Source organism: Ruditapes philippinarum, unplaced genomic scaffold (assembly GCF_026571515.1).
Source record: "Ruditapes philippinarum isolate M1 unplaced genomic scaffold, ASM2657151v2 ctg2632_1_1_1_1, whole genome shotgun sequence".
Lineage (NCBI taxonomy): Eukaryota > Metazoa > Mollusca > Bivalvia > Venerida > Veneridae > Ruditapes > Ruditapes philippinarum.
The window spans coordinates 67,687-82,117 of NW_026865842.1; the positions used below are offsets into that span (position 1 = coordinate 67,687).

The 14,431-nt window shown below is 31.8% G+C and overlaps 1 protein-coding gene across 1 annotated transcript; it reads right to left on the reverse strand.

The window, feature by feature from the left end:
• Window positions 1–1,115: 1,115 nt before the first annotated feature.
• On the reverse strand, window positions 1,116–10,288 carry LOC132730514 (gastrula zinc finger protein xLCGF3.1-like). The gene is made up of 5 exons (XM_060716468.1): window positions 9,807–10,288; window positions 3,742–3,874; window positions 3,367–3,409; window positions 2,654–2,799; window positions 1,116–1,524 (listed from the first exon to the last, which is right to left on the reverse strand). Exons 1-5 carry the CDS (start codon window positions 9,916–9,918, stop codon window positions 1,368–1,370), a joined length of 591 nt encoding a protein of 196 aa, XP_060572451.1. The 5' UTR covers window positions 9,919–10,288; the 3' UTR covers window positions 1,116–1,367.
• Between the last annotated feature and the right edge of the window lie 4,143 nt (window positions 10,289–14,431).

The following is a 14,431-nucleotide window of genomic DNA, read 5'->3' on the forward strand; positions in this document are numbered from 1 at the left end:
ACTGATTTATATTACATTTCATGTGATAAATATTCATGTGTATAATTATAATATCAGTCTCTTCTTAAAGAGAATGTCAGACATTTCAAAACAGTTCAATTCATCTTACATTTTGATTTGTTAGCTGCTGTTTATTGATTTTATTTTTTTTTTTTTTTTTTTTTTGCCGTTTTGGGGGCCCTCATGGACCCCTGTTGATAGGTTGAAAATTCCCCCAAAAGATTTGAAGTTTCTTACTCAATGCACCTTGATTTATGGCAACTTTATGTTTTGTTATTACAGTTTCAACTGACCTTATCCTTTGACCTTTTGATCTGAAAATGGATGTGACAGGTAGAACACATTAAGGTCAATTCACATTTCAATGAAATAGCTTTACTAGTATTGAAGTTAATGACCATAAAAAATACTTGATGCCAACCCAAAATGCAGACAAATGGGTGTTGACAATAGCTCGATCTGCATTTTCTTGGCAAAGTGGACTAATAAAACACTAAATATTTATCAGTACAGTCGTAAAGTGTTATACGACTTGTTTATGATTAAATATATGTTTTAATTTGTAGTATAACCCGGGACACTCTGTAACAATTGCCTGAGTTTTTTGGTTGAGTTTTTTTGTAGTGTAGTTGATTTTTTGTTTTGTTTTTCTTGTTGGGGCAAATGACAAAGTTCATGAAATGGGTTTGTGTATCTGGTTTATGAACTACTGTGTGCAATTGTTTGTTGGTGGATAATTTATTTAATACATGTGAGCCAACATAAATCATTCTCAGTGTCATGGTCCTATATCATGGAGTAAACTAAAACCACTCACTGCCATGGGGTAAATTTAAACAAGTAGTTGCAACTGAAACAACCAAAACCACTCTCTGCTATGGAGGCAACCTAAACCACTCTCTCCTTAACCATTCTCTACCATAAAGACAACTAAAACCACTCTCTGCCACGAAGGAAAATTGACAGAATTATAATTTTTTCAAAAATAAACCATCCAATTAAATGATTGTGTCAGTAAAGAAACTGTTGTTCCTATGAAATCACTACATTATTCTGTGACAATCTAAACTTTAAATTTCAAGTTCTGAAACAATTTGATAATATTCCACTCTAAGTTCTAAATTCTTCCATGATTTATTGTCCTTGTTATACATTGTATTAAATATACACATGTGTCTGGTAAAATACAGATATTCTTTAATGTTAATATATCAATATCACTAAAATGTTTCTATTAAGGTCATCGAGTGTGGTTTTTCCCAAGGAAATAGCTATAAAATATTATAACAATAAAACAAATACTTCTTGTCTTTTTAGTCACTTTTCTACACAATTTTTGTAACAGAAAAATAATTATTCCCTTATTGTCACTCATTGTCTATGTAATATGGTAAACTCTTGTCGCCATGTTGACTCAGCAAGTGTCGTTTTATATTGCTTTTATGTGAAAATCTTTTCTCACAAAGTGTACATCGGTAAGGCTTCTCTCCTGTATGTGTTCTAACATGTACCTCAAGCTGATACCTGTAACAATGATATACACAATATTATACACCTGTAACAATGATATACACAATATTATACACCTGTAACAATGATATACACAATATTATACCCCTGTAACAGTGATATACACAATATTATACACCTGTAACAATGAAATACACAATAATATACACTTGTCACAATGATATAAACAATATTTTACACCTGTAACAGTGATATACACAATATTACACACCTGTAACAATGATATACACAATATTATACACCTGTAACAATGATATACACAATATTATACACCTGTAACAATGATATACACAATAATATACCCCTGTAACAATGATATACACAATATTATACACCTGAAACAATGATTTACACAATGATATACACCTATACCAATGATATGCACAATAACATACACCTGTAACAATGATATACACAATATTATACACCTGTAACAATGAAATACACAATATTATACACCTGTAACAATGATATACACAATATTATACCCCTGTAACAGTGATATACACAATATTACACACCTGTAACAATGAAATACACAATATTATACACCTGTAACAATGATATACACAATATTATACCCCTGTAACAATGATATACACAATATTATACCCCTGTAACAGTGATATACACAATATTACACACCTGTAACAATGAAATACACAATATTATACACCTGTAACAATGATATACACAATATTATACCCCTGTAACAGTGATATACACAATATTACACACCTGTAACAATGAAATACACAATAATATACACTTGTCACAATGATATACACAATATTATACAGCTGTTAAAGAAGCCTAGTAGCCCACATTTATATTGCATGGGATTTCATCTAACAGTTCAAAGGAAAGAGCCCAAATAAATAGCATATAAACAAACATGTAAGTTTTGTAAATATATGCTGCCTATTGGACTGTCCCAAAGTCAAAGATGAGAAATGCATTTCATAAATTCAGCAGCTTTAAATAGTAAAATGATTGTAAGAAATTTTATAATAATCTCATTCATTTATCTATATTAAAGCAAACTTCGTAATTCCTACATAAGTATGTGGACACTTTAATAAAACATGACTAAAATTATAGAACATTTATATTTTATAATTACCGGCTTTGTGTAAGTTTTCCACAAATTGGGCACCTATGCTTTAAATTCAAGCCTGCAGTTGGAATACCACATGTTGAATGTTCCATCATCTGACCTGAAAAATATATAATAAAATCATTATACACTGTGTCTCGTAGAAATTTCTCCTAGCCCCGAGGATGGAACTCGCAACCCCTAGATTACAAATCTAATGTTCTATATTGGATGCAGAAATAAAAGAAAAATTCATCGTTTTCCTAATCAATTTCTACTGTTACTAAATGAGGAAGGACTCATAATTTTCTATAATACACATAGGAACTTTTTTCATGAATATTTAAATGAAATTTAAATCACTTTATATGTACACTTAACATCTCTTTTACCAATATGAACATTTATTTTTTCATGAAAATCTATGAGCATGAACCTGTTGGTATGCTATGTTTTAATAGTTCAGAGTTTAGAATGATAAATAACACAGATAACTGATTTCATATAATTCAGATAATATCACAATTGATGTGCAACTAAAAATATCAAAATCCATTTACTTTATCCATAATTGTTTGGTGCTTATCCTTTAATGGTGGAGTTCCTAGTACATGTACTATGTACTATTCCTTATATTTTATTCTACAACACTTAAGTACCGGTAGAACAAAATGAAGTTAGTTCTACAATTATAAACCACTAAATTTTAGCCATCTGGTGTAAAGGGTATTACTGTTCACTTGGAGTTCTGGTGTTGACCTTAATATTTCACCACTAAAAAGCCTGGTGAAAGATTGTAACTTTTATGCCAAGTTTAATATAATTCTATATAACTTGGACTACAGTGTACAGTGTATATATTATACAATTTTATTCTCTTATAGTTGACATTATCACACTCTTTCTTGATCTAGTTTAATATTATCAATCACAACACTTTAACTGGATAAGCCCTGAAAAGGGACATGAAGCAATGCTATCATCATATAATTGGATTTCACTGAACTCTCAGATTAAGGTCATTTTACCCCTTAAATCAATAACAAAAATCATCGTCTTAGAAAAGTTGACCAATCAAACATCTGTGTTCATTGTATTATTCTTTTCAACACTACTGAAAGTTCTCGTGTCCATGCTGTGATAAAATGTGAGTTTTCATATTGCTTTTGTGGGAAAATCTTTTCTCACACACTGTACATTGGAAGGGTTTCTCTCCAGTATGTATTCTCACATGTATATCCAGTTGATATCTGTGAAATACAAAATAAAAAAATACAAAATACTCTTTATACAAAACTTGTAAACAACTCATTCAGTAAAAACTTAGTGAAAAACTGTTGTAACTCCTTTATTGTGTTATATAAGTAACAACCCTTACACAAGAAGCCCTTTAATCATTCTTTAAGTTAGAAAAGTATTTCTCCGTAAAGGAAATTTATCTTAAGTCATTACTAATTTGCTCATATAACCTCTTAATTCTAGTTCCATACAATGTCTTGTCACAAAATAAATGCCATAAGAATAAATGAAACCAAAATTGAGAGTTTGATTTTGATAGTTAAACATGATGATAAAGTGAAAAGCTTTGTTTCTAAGAAAATGAACTTTAACAAAAAGGTTAACAACTGGGGTAAAAAAATCTGGTTAACCAGGGCAAAATAATCCCGGCTGGCCACAAAAACGGCATAATTTTACAAAAATAATTCTGGATTATCTGCCCTTTAATATATGGCATCACAGTATGATAGTTATCCACTACGCAAAATTTGAAGTAAATAGCTTTGATAATTTCTGAGAAAACAGACTTTAACACAAGAATCAACCAATGCAATTACAGACCCTAGAGGGTTGTAAAATCACTCTGCAGTTTTAAGTTATTTTTTAATTAAATAACCAAGGCAAAAACTTTTATTTTCTATGATAGTAAAGAGTTTAAAATGTCACTATAATCACCTGCTCTGTAAAAATTTCCCACAAAACTGGCACCTGTATTTTCCTAGAGCAGCTAAACGTCTGTCCAGTGAAGATAACGATTCATTTAATTGACCTGATGAAGAAAAAAGAAGAAAAAATGAATAAATTATAGAGATCTAGTGATAATAAGATTTGTCACTGATTCAAGGCAATAGGCATATCATTGATATATCGATATCAGATGACAAATATCAACGATATACCATTTTATCGAAAATTACCGAAAATTACTTGTCTGTCATTCACTTTCATACCCGTTTAAATGATTTCAGTTGAAAACATGTTCTGTTCAGTGTCTTGTTTATAAAAGCCAATTGCATGATTTTTTTCCAGACCATTTTTTTTGTCATCATTGCTTTGAAATATTTCCTTTATGTAACAAAAGTGTAGTGTTAGACATTGAGACTTGCTTCAGTATATGTTTTGGGTGAATTTTCCTAATTTCTAGACATTTAATTAATAAGTCAAAATTATCGATTTTGTGAAATGTGTCGATTATTGATCGTCAGAGAAATATCAGCCATACATCGATATTCTTTCTATCAATGGCAGCTCTTGTAACAATAAATATTTACAGATAAAATAAATTCTTGCTTTGATTATATGTACATACAATAAAAAGAAGCTCACATTCCTTTTTTAACATCTTATATATATATTACTTACTAATTAATTTTCGTGTTTATAAAGAGATCAGCAACATAAACTCACCTTTTGTTTTATTGAACTTGTGTCTGTGTTAAATTCAATTATATAAATATTATAAGACAAAGAACTTTTATTTATATTTTGTTTATTCTTTATCAAACTAAAATGGAAATGGTTATGTGAATATGATGATCCCTCATCTACAGGATTGTATACATGTATACAAAACTTAACATTTGGAAGTCATTTACTGACAAAGATACAAGTAAAGTAGCATAGGGCCAAAGGAGCCAATCTACATTTATTTACACAAAAAAAAACCTTCAGAGTAACTACTCAAGTTTATGAATAATATTCTAAAGAGTAAGGCTGTATACCAAAAACTAAATTAACACACAAATTATTCATATACAGAAATTCCAAAATAAAAGAATGAGTAATAAAGTCAAACATGTGAACAAAGGACACCCAAGGGTGAGACAATATACAATCTTTATAGACATGTGGTCTTTACATTCAAATGTCTATTTTTATTCCATTTTATTAATATAGGTTATATCAAAAAAGTGGCATTCAATTAAAGGGTTAATCTATATATATAGAGGTGACTTTTAACACAGGTTTGACTGTACAATTTAAAGTTCAAAGTTAAAAAAAAAAGAAGAAAATAATGAAAAAAGAAATTCAGAACTGAAAAGACAAACCTACCATCTACAACTGTTGTTCATATCTTCATACATATATACAATACATTATAATACAAAATACATGTAGGTCAACATGACCTTTGTTCAGATATTTTAATACAACCATTATTCTATATGTCTCTCACATGTGAAATTTTGCTTAACTTTTTACAGAGCTTAATACTTGATACTGGACTCAAAATGCCATCCTTAAAGCTACATTAAATAAATTTTATAAAAACAGAAATAGCGACATTTCATTAACTAGAACTATCGCTGAATGCGATTCATACCCCCACCAATGTCCTTGACAGAAGAGGACTTGGAAAGGTGGTTAAGGCAATAACTTGTGTGGCACAAATACATAAAAAGAAATTATCTCTGGTGAAAAAAAGACTAACAGTACAGGTAATAGTATAAATATATTATCAAATCATGTTCGAAACAGTTACAAAAAAACCTTTCATTTTCCCTATGTACTAAACATTTTATTTTTAAGTCAATTTTTGACCTTCAAGTGTGGCCTTGACCTTAATCTGGCACACGGGTAACATGGGTTTTGCACATCGCCCAGTTGGGGTGAACATTTGAGTAAAGTTTGAAGAAAATCCTTCCATTAGTATAGAATTTATAGAGCCGACACAAAATACTGTCTTAGTATTGATTGTATGTAAATTTGAAGACTTAAAAAGGGGCATAACTTTGTCAAAATGCAAAACAGAGTAATGAAACTTGACCTGCATATCTTATTTGCTACATCTCATATATCTTAAAGTTTCAAACAAATACCTGTGCTAGTTTCAGAATTATTCAAGTACATGTTAAAATTTAAGAACATTTTCTAAGTCAATTATTGACCTTCAAGTGTGACCTTGACCTTTAAAAGGCACAAAGGTGACATAAATTCTGCACATAACCTTGTTGAGGTGAACATTTGAGTAAAGTTTGAAGAAAATTCTTCCATTAGTATCGGATTTATAGAGCCGACACGACATATTGTTATATATTTGATTGTATGTAAATTTGAAGACTTAAAAAGGGGCATAACTTTGTTAAAATGCAATACAGAATTATGAAACTTGACCAGCATATCTTAATTGTGACACTTCAAATACATTTTAAGTTTCAAGCAAAAACCTTTTCTAGATTCAGAAATATTCAAATAAATGTTAAAATTTAAGAATATTTTCTAAGTCAATTTTTGACCTTCAAGTGTGACCTTGACCTTAAGCCGGCAAAAGGGTGACATGGGTTCTGCACATCCCCTTGTTGAGGTGAACATTTGAGCCAAGATTGAAGAAAATCTTTCAATTAGTGTAGGACTTACAGAGCGGACACGACATACAGTGTAATATTTGATTGTTTGATATTTGACCTTCAATTGTGACCTTGACCTTGAGCTGACACATGGGTAACATCGGTTCTGCACATCCCCTTGTTGAGGTGAACATTTGAGCCAAGTTTGAAGAAAATCCTTCAATTAGTGTAGGACTTACAGAGCGGACACGACATATAGTGTAATATTTGATTGTTTGATATTTGACCTTCAATTGTGACCTTGACCTTGAGCTGACACATGGGTAACATCGGTTCTGCACATCCCCTTGTTGAGGTGAACATTTGAGCCAAGTTTGAAGAAAATCCTTCAATTAGTGTAGGACTTACAGAGCGGACACGACATATAGTGTAATATTTGATTGTTTGATATTTGACCTTCAATTGTGACCTTGACCTTCAGCTGACACATGGGCTACATGGGTTCTGCACATCTCCTTGTTGAGGTGAACATTTGAGCCAAGTTTGAAGAAAATCCTTCAATTAGTGTAGGACTTACAGAGCGGACACGACATACTGTGTAATATTTGATTGTTTGATATTTGACCTTCAATTGTGACCTTGACCTTCAGCTGACACATGGGCAACATGGGTTCTGCACATCCCCTTGTTGAGGTGAACATTTGAGCCAAGTTTGAAGAAAATCTTTCAATTAGTGTATGACTTACAGAGCGGACAGGACATACTGTGTAATATTTGATTGTTTGATATTTGACCTTCAATTGTGACCTTGACCTTCAGCTGACACATGGGCTACATGGGTTCTGCACATCCTCTTGTTGAGGTGAACATTTGAGCCAAGTTTGAAGAAAATCTTTCAATTAGTGTAGGACTTACAGAGCGGACACGACATACTGTGTAATATTTGATTGTTTGATATTTGACCTTCAATTGTGACCTTGACCTTGAGCTGACACATGGGCAACATGGGTTCTGCACATCCCCTTGTTGAGGTGAACATTTGAGCCAAGTTTGAAGAAAATCCTTCAATTGGTATGGGAGTTATAGAGCAGACACGAAAATGGAGACGGACCGACGGACCGACCGACCGACGGACCGACGCGACAAAGCGAATCCATTATAGCCCCCCCACATTTTGTGGTGGGGGTATAATAAATTGGGTTTCATATCGACTCCAGATCTTATCATGGTGTCAAAGACAACCAAAATGAGTTTTATAATCAGAAATATCTGCGACATCATTGTGGCAAAATCGGAAGTACAATTTCTGTTCAATTTCTGGTTGCATAAGAAACTCAGCCTTCGGATCATCTGCACATCAATACTAAATCAACAAACATGGCTATAAGTAGCAGTCCTAATATAACAATATATTTCCGCATTGTAACGGATTTTTTCATACAAATTTAATATTTTTATGAGATGATTACTCTTTCCTGAACGCCATGCCAAGTGTACCGTGAAGCTAAAACGGTTAAAGTGTGTTTGCACATGAAAATCTCATTTTTGCTGTGTTCTGTATAGCAACTTATAATAACACTGTGACGTCACTAGCACATACATGAACTGATTATAGGCTTCATTTGCATATTAAAATTCGTTTACGAACTTTAGTGTTACCGTGTGGTTTTCCGTTTATAATCCTTATTTATGAACAATGTTTGACGAGATTTACAACAATACTGTTAAAAAAGTTAATGAAACTGTATAATGCTTAGTTTTTAGGCTGACAGTAAAATATTTTTACATATTTATTTAATGTAGCTTTAAACTAAAATATAACGCAAGTATAACATGATTCATTCAGGAGTTATGGGCCCTGGACAGTATTAAGTCATCTTATCAAATAATTATTTTGGATTATCTACAAGTAAAATTATGATGATCAAAATAACAGCTTCGTTAAATTCATAAAATAAATTTCAGTCAAGCGTAAAAAAGATGAAATTTCCGGAATGATAATAAATGTTCTTAAATGACAAATTTTCAACTCTTTATTACCACAATATGTCATATTGAATCCTTCCTAATGAAATCAGACTCCCAGCAATATCTTTTATCTTGATGACGTCTCAAAATTTTTCCGCAATTTTTTTAGTTTTTAATCTTGGTACATCTTAATTAATATAACTCAAAACTGTATGATTTTCTTTTATACATAATTATGAAATTATAATTACTATAGGTAAAATGATTTAATAAAATTTACAAAATTTACTACTGAATAGTAGTTAATGGGTTTTTATTTCCATACTTTGTCCTCTCTCTGTGAAACATGAATACTGTTATTTTTTTCTGTTACATGGGGCAAGTTTGCAAATTTTGCAAATGTCACACAAATAATGTTCAGTCCTTTAGCTGGGAAAATTCACCTGTTTACCTACAGGTGTGTTAAAATCAGATATTTAAATTTAACTTTTCATTCTCCAATAAATCATACAGTCATTATTATCACACAATGATTCAAAATGATCAGTTATTATGGAAATATTTTGTTTTAAGAGCACACAGAAAATAATACTCCCTAACCTTTTTTCTTCATTTCATGTGCACAACATAGTGGGTTTTTAAATTTCCCTTGTGTGAAAATCCTTTATTACAATAGCGACACACGTACGGACGTTCACCAGTGTGAATTCTTTCATGAATTTCCAGTGCCTGTTTCGTGGCCAGAGATTTGCCACACATCTTACATTTAAATAATTCTTCCCCGGTATGTAGTCGCTGGTGTATTCTTAATGTTCTCCTTGATGCGAAACATTTCTGACAGAATCGGCACTGGTTATTTCCAGGTTCTTCATCTGACGGAGTTTCGGTATCTTTATTACCTTCCTTTCCTGCTTCTATATTACCAAGGTAACCAGGTGTCAACTGCTGTACAAAGTCTGTAAGTACATCTGAAACACATTTAAAGGTTCATGTATATTATATGTATAAAAATGTTTGAATTTTTTTCCCTTTAATATAAACTAATTATATATCAAACTATTCCACCACCAACAATTTCAATAGTACATCAGTTTTTTTTGGTTATATTAAGTATAGGTTAGATTTTCAAATTCAAAATGTCACTTCTTAAAACTTCCCTAAATCTTTCTTCAAGAGTTACGAATTTACAATCATTTATATTGTAAAATAACTACTGAGTAAAGAAAAGACCACAAGACTAGGAAAGAATGTAATATTTGCACTAGAATAAGGTGCTTGGTTAAAATCATGTATTGGCAGGTACGTTATGACTTAGGTTGGTAAGATAAAACTGTAAGGTTGGTAAGATAAAAACTGAAGTTTGTAAGATTAAAACAGTTAGGTTGGTAAGGTAGAAATCGTGTAGGTGGTAGCGTGATAATTGTGAGGTTGGTAAGATAAAAACTGTGAAGTTGGTAAGGTTAAAATTATGTTGTCGTTCGTGTGATACCTGTGAGGTTGGTAAAGTTCAAACTGAGAGATTGGTAAGGTTAAAATGATTAGGTAGTAAGGTAACAATTATGAGCATAAGTGATTGTTTAATAAAAAAGCATTTTGAATTATATTGAAACTTTCAACAATTTATACTTCAATTATATTGAAACTCCCAACCATTCATACTTGGGTTATATTGAAACTTTCAAGCCATTTACAATTTGGTTATACTAGAACTTCCAACCATTTTTGAGTTATATTGAAACTTTCAAGCCATTTACAAGAACTTCCAACCATTTGAGTTATAATGAAACTTTCAAGCCATTTACAAGAACTTCAAACCATTTGAGTTATATTGATACTTTCAAAAATTTATACTTGACCATATAGCCTGCCAAACATTATTTTAACTACATGTAGTCTAAGGTATTTGATATACATAACTGACAACAAGATTGTCAGTTTATTAAAAAAGCACTTTCTTTTCTTATAAATATATGTATTCTGATATAGTTAAAATATCTTTTTAACACTACTGAAAATTTGACTGGGAATCCTAGTGGGATGAGAGTGGGATCCCAGTAGGATTTAAATTGGGATCCCACTGGGACATCCCAGTGGGATTTCAATTGGGATCCCACTGGAACCCACCAGGAAAATTGGTCAGAATCCCACACCATCCCAGTGGGATCCCCTTATATCCCAGTGGGATCCTGAAATTTTCCTTAAACAGGGAAATAAATTATTTTGGGTTTTTTTACAATAATTTAAGTAACATTATCAAACCACTTTCAGATGACAGCTGTTTGTTTTTTTTATTTGGCATGTACCCTAAGAACCGAATATCTTTTCTTCTCCTACTTAAAATACACAGCCAATAAATGTTTAAACAACCAGAAATTCAATGACTATCTAATTAAAGTGGTAAACATTGACAACATACTAAAATTTGCTTCACATTTCACATTTAAGCAACAAATATAACTTACACACTACTGTAAACTTAGAAACAAATTGTAAAACTGAGAAAACAATAATTTGACCAGAAATTAAAACAGTCAGTACTTAAAATTCCTTTGTACATGAAATATTTTCAGAGGGCATCCTCCATAAGTACTTCCCCACCGATTAGTTAAACTCAGGTATCATTACATATCCACTGAAAACCTTATACTTAAGTTAGATTCTGAAACATGGTTATAATAGTCTCCCTTAAATCAGGAATGGCATAATCAATTGTCCGAATCACCCAGGTTACTCACAGTCCCACAGTTTGAATGGAAAAGTGAAAAATTTCCAAAATTTGCATTATAAATATCATATGGATAAGAAAAAATATGTTTCAAGTAAAATGGACAAGTATTAAGTAAAAATTAGATTTCACTTGCCCTACTTTTACATCAACCCTGTATCAGACTTAAAATGTAAACTTATTATTTCAGCTTATACTTCACCGATACAAACTGGTGAAATATACTGGTTGTGTAATGTCAATATTGTTAATGTCATAACTGGTTTGACTAACAATGCACAATTCTCTCTTTTCCTTGGAACGAGCAAGTTACAGAGAAGGCACAGGGCATTGGCAGAAGATTTGAAGAACTTGGGACAGCGAAAAAGAAAACTGAAACTCCTACCATTTGGACTTAAGCTGCCGATGTTCTGACTTAAATGCTGAGTGGAGTGGCCCTTCAAAGAGGAAGGGACAACAAAGAAAGTGTGCTAGGATGCGTGAGCCTCGGCACACAGAGTGATGGCTCGAAAGGCAGGCATAACAGCTCTTTTTTTAGGGCTACCACCTTTTCATATTGTATCAGGTTACTGTACATTTAGGTTCTAATTGACTGCCGTACAATGACCTACTTTAGGCTCAAAATTCATATCTTTGGCTCAAAAAATCCTTGGAACTTTCATGGAGGTAAATTATCACCACTTCGTGCTTCAAAACTAACCATTCAAGGACATGACTGATGACATGTCCAGGGTCAGTACTCGGCAGCAAAAGCTGCATTTAATGCCTGGGCAGATGGACCCTCTTGAAGCATTGACTACCGACTGACTTAACCAAGCAAAGCATGATATTGACTATTTTATTATAATTATTACAACACAGTTACAACATAGACACAAGTACATTAAACTTCAATCATAATTAATTGTTTATAAACATCAAACACTGTTTTGATCATTCATAAAAAGCTTCTTAGTTAATAATTATGAAATAATATCAGTCTAAGAAGTGTTTATCGGCTAATTTCAACATTACCGGTTAAAAGTTGATGTTCAGGAACTGACCACGAAGGCCCAAGGCCTTTAGTTTTGTTTTACTTCTCTGACTTCAGTGACAGAATCATGAGGCATGTTAAAATTGATCTTTCTTCACTTTGTGATAACAAACTCTACTAAGTAAACATTAAGCAACCAGCGCAACCAGCATCTTCTTATATTATTATACACAGTTTACTCATATAAAACATTGTCTCAGTTTCCATGGTAACAACTTTTCTATTCTGTGGGTTACATAAATCTTAGATTTTGGATTTATCATTCAACAGTCTCATATATATGTTCGAACAAAGAGTCCATATTTGAATTATTAATTTAGAAAGTCATAGGAAAGGGCTTAAACTTTCCTCATCACTGTTAAACACTCTTTATTTTTAAAACTTTAACAATATCTAGACCAGTCCTGCTATTTTTTTTTGTTTCAACCAACTATCTTACACATTATGTAAGTCACATAACTGCAAAATTATTATTGTTTGTAGGGCACTTATTTTTGTTGTTTTCGTGGATAGGTCAATCTATGAATTTGAGATTCCACAAAATTTCATTTTGTCTGCTTTAATATTATTTTTCATCCCATTACTTACATTTAACCTTCTGGAAAAATAAACATTCCACAAATTTAAGTACCCACGTAAATGTTCTTTTTGACAAAACCACAAAATTTCATGTTCAAGAAATTAAGTTAATTCACAGTACGACTTTTCCCTATTTTCAATACAGTCACAGATTTTTTTAACTTCATTCAAGACAAAGGCTTCTCCAACAAAGATTTGTAACATCATAAAAACAGCTAGCTCCCCAAAACTACTGTAAGTTGTACACTATTGATGTGTATTAAAGTTGTATACTACAACAAGCTTTCTTTGTCAATATGAATGACAGCATGAAGTTTGAGGTTATTTTTCTGGGCGAAACCTTTCCCGCAGACGTTACACACGTGAGGGCGCTCGCCGGTGTGAATTCTCTCATGAATGGTCAGATCGGCTCGGGACCGGATATATCTTCCACAGTATCGGCACTGAAACTTTCCTCGAAACTCCGCCTGGAACTGATGCAGACCTTAAAAAAAGATAATTCAATATTTAAGTTATACTACATACAAAATAAGTTAATGTTGAACTTGGAAGCAAATCATTAATATATAAAAAAATTCATATTATCTAAATAATGAAATAATTCTACATCAAATGATAAAACATTAAAGAGCAACTTGGCATTTAGCCAAGAATTCAAAGACTAAACATATACGCTTGAATACACAAAATATTTGTATTCACATGTACAGTGTATCCACTAATACAAATAAAACATGCATTTCATGAATTATTCACCCTCCAAATAATAATGAAATATCAATATCTGAGGGTAATGGAAATATATTAGCAAAAATATACTAGCAGGTAAAATATCTATTAAATGGCAACAAAGGAAATTGTATGTATATAATCAACATTAAAGTGGTAGAAAGAAATCATCTAGTATTTCAAAAACAGCATCAATGAATTCAAAT

Bases quoted from the DNA above. Each gene is read 5' to 3' on its own strand.
- LOC132730514 (XM_060716468.1), bottom strand. From the start codon at position 9,918: ATGTGTGGCAAATCTCTGGCCACGAAACAGGCACTGGAAATTCATGAA. The intron at 2,800-3,366 runs GTGAACAGTAAT...CCTCGGGGCTAG, and splicing joins GGTCAACACCAGAACTCCAA to GAGAAATTTCTACGAGACAC. The intron at 1,525-2,653 runs GTAATTATAAAA...TCATTGTTACAG, and splicing joins GGAAAACTTACACAAAGCCG to GTATCAGCTTGAGGTACATG.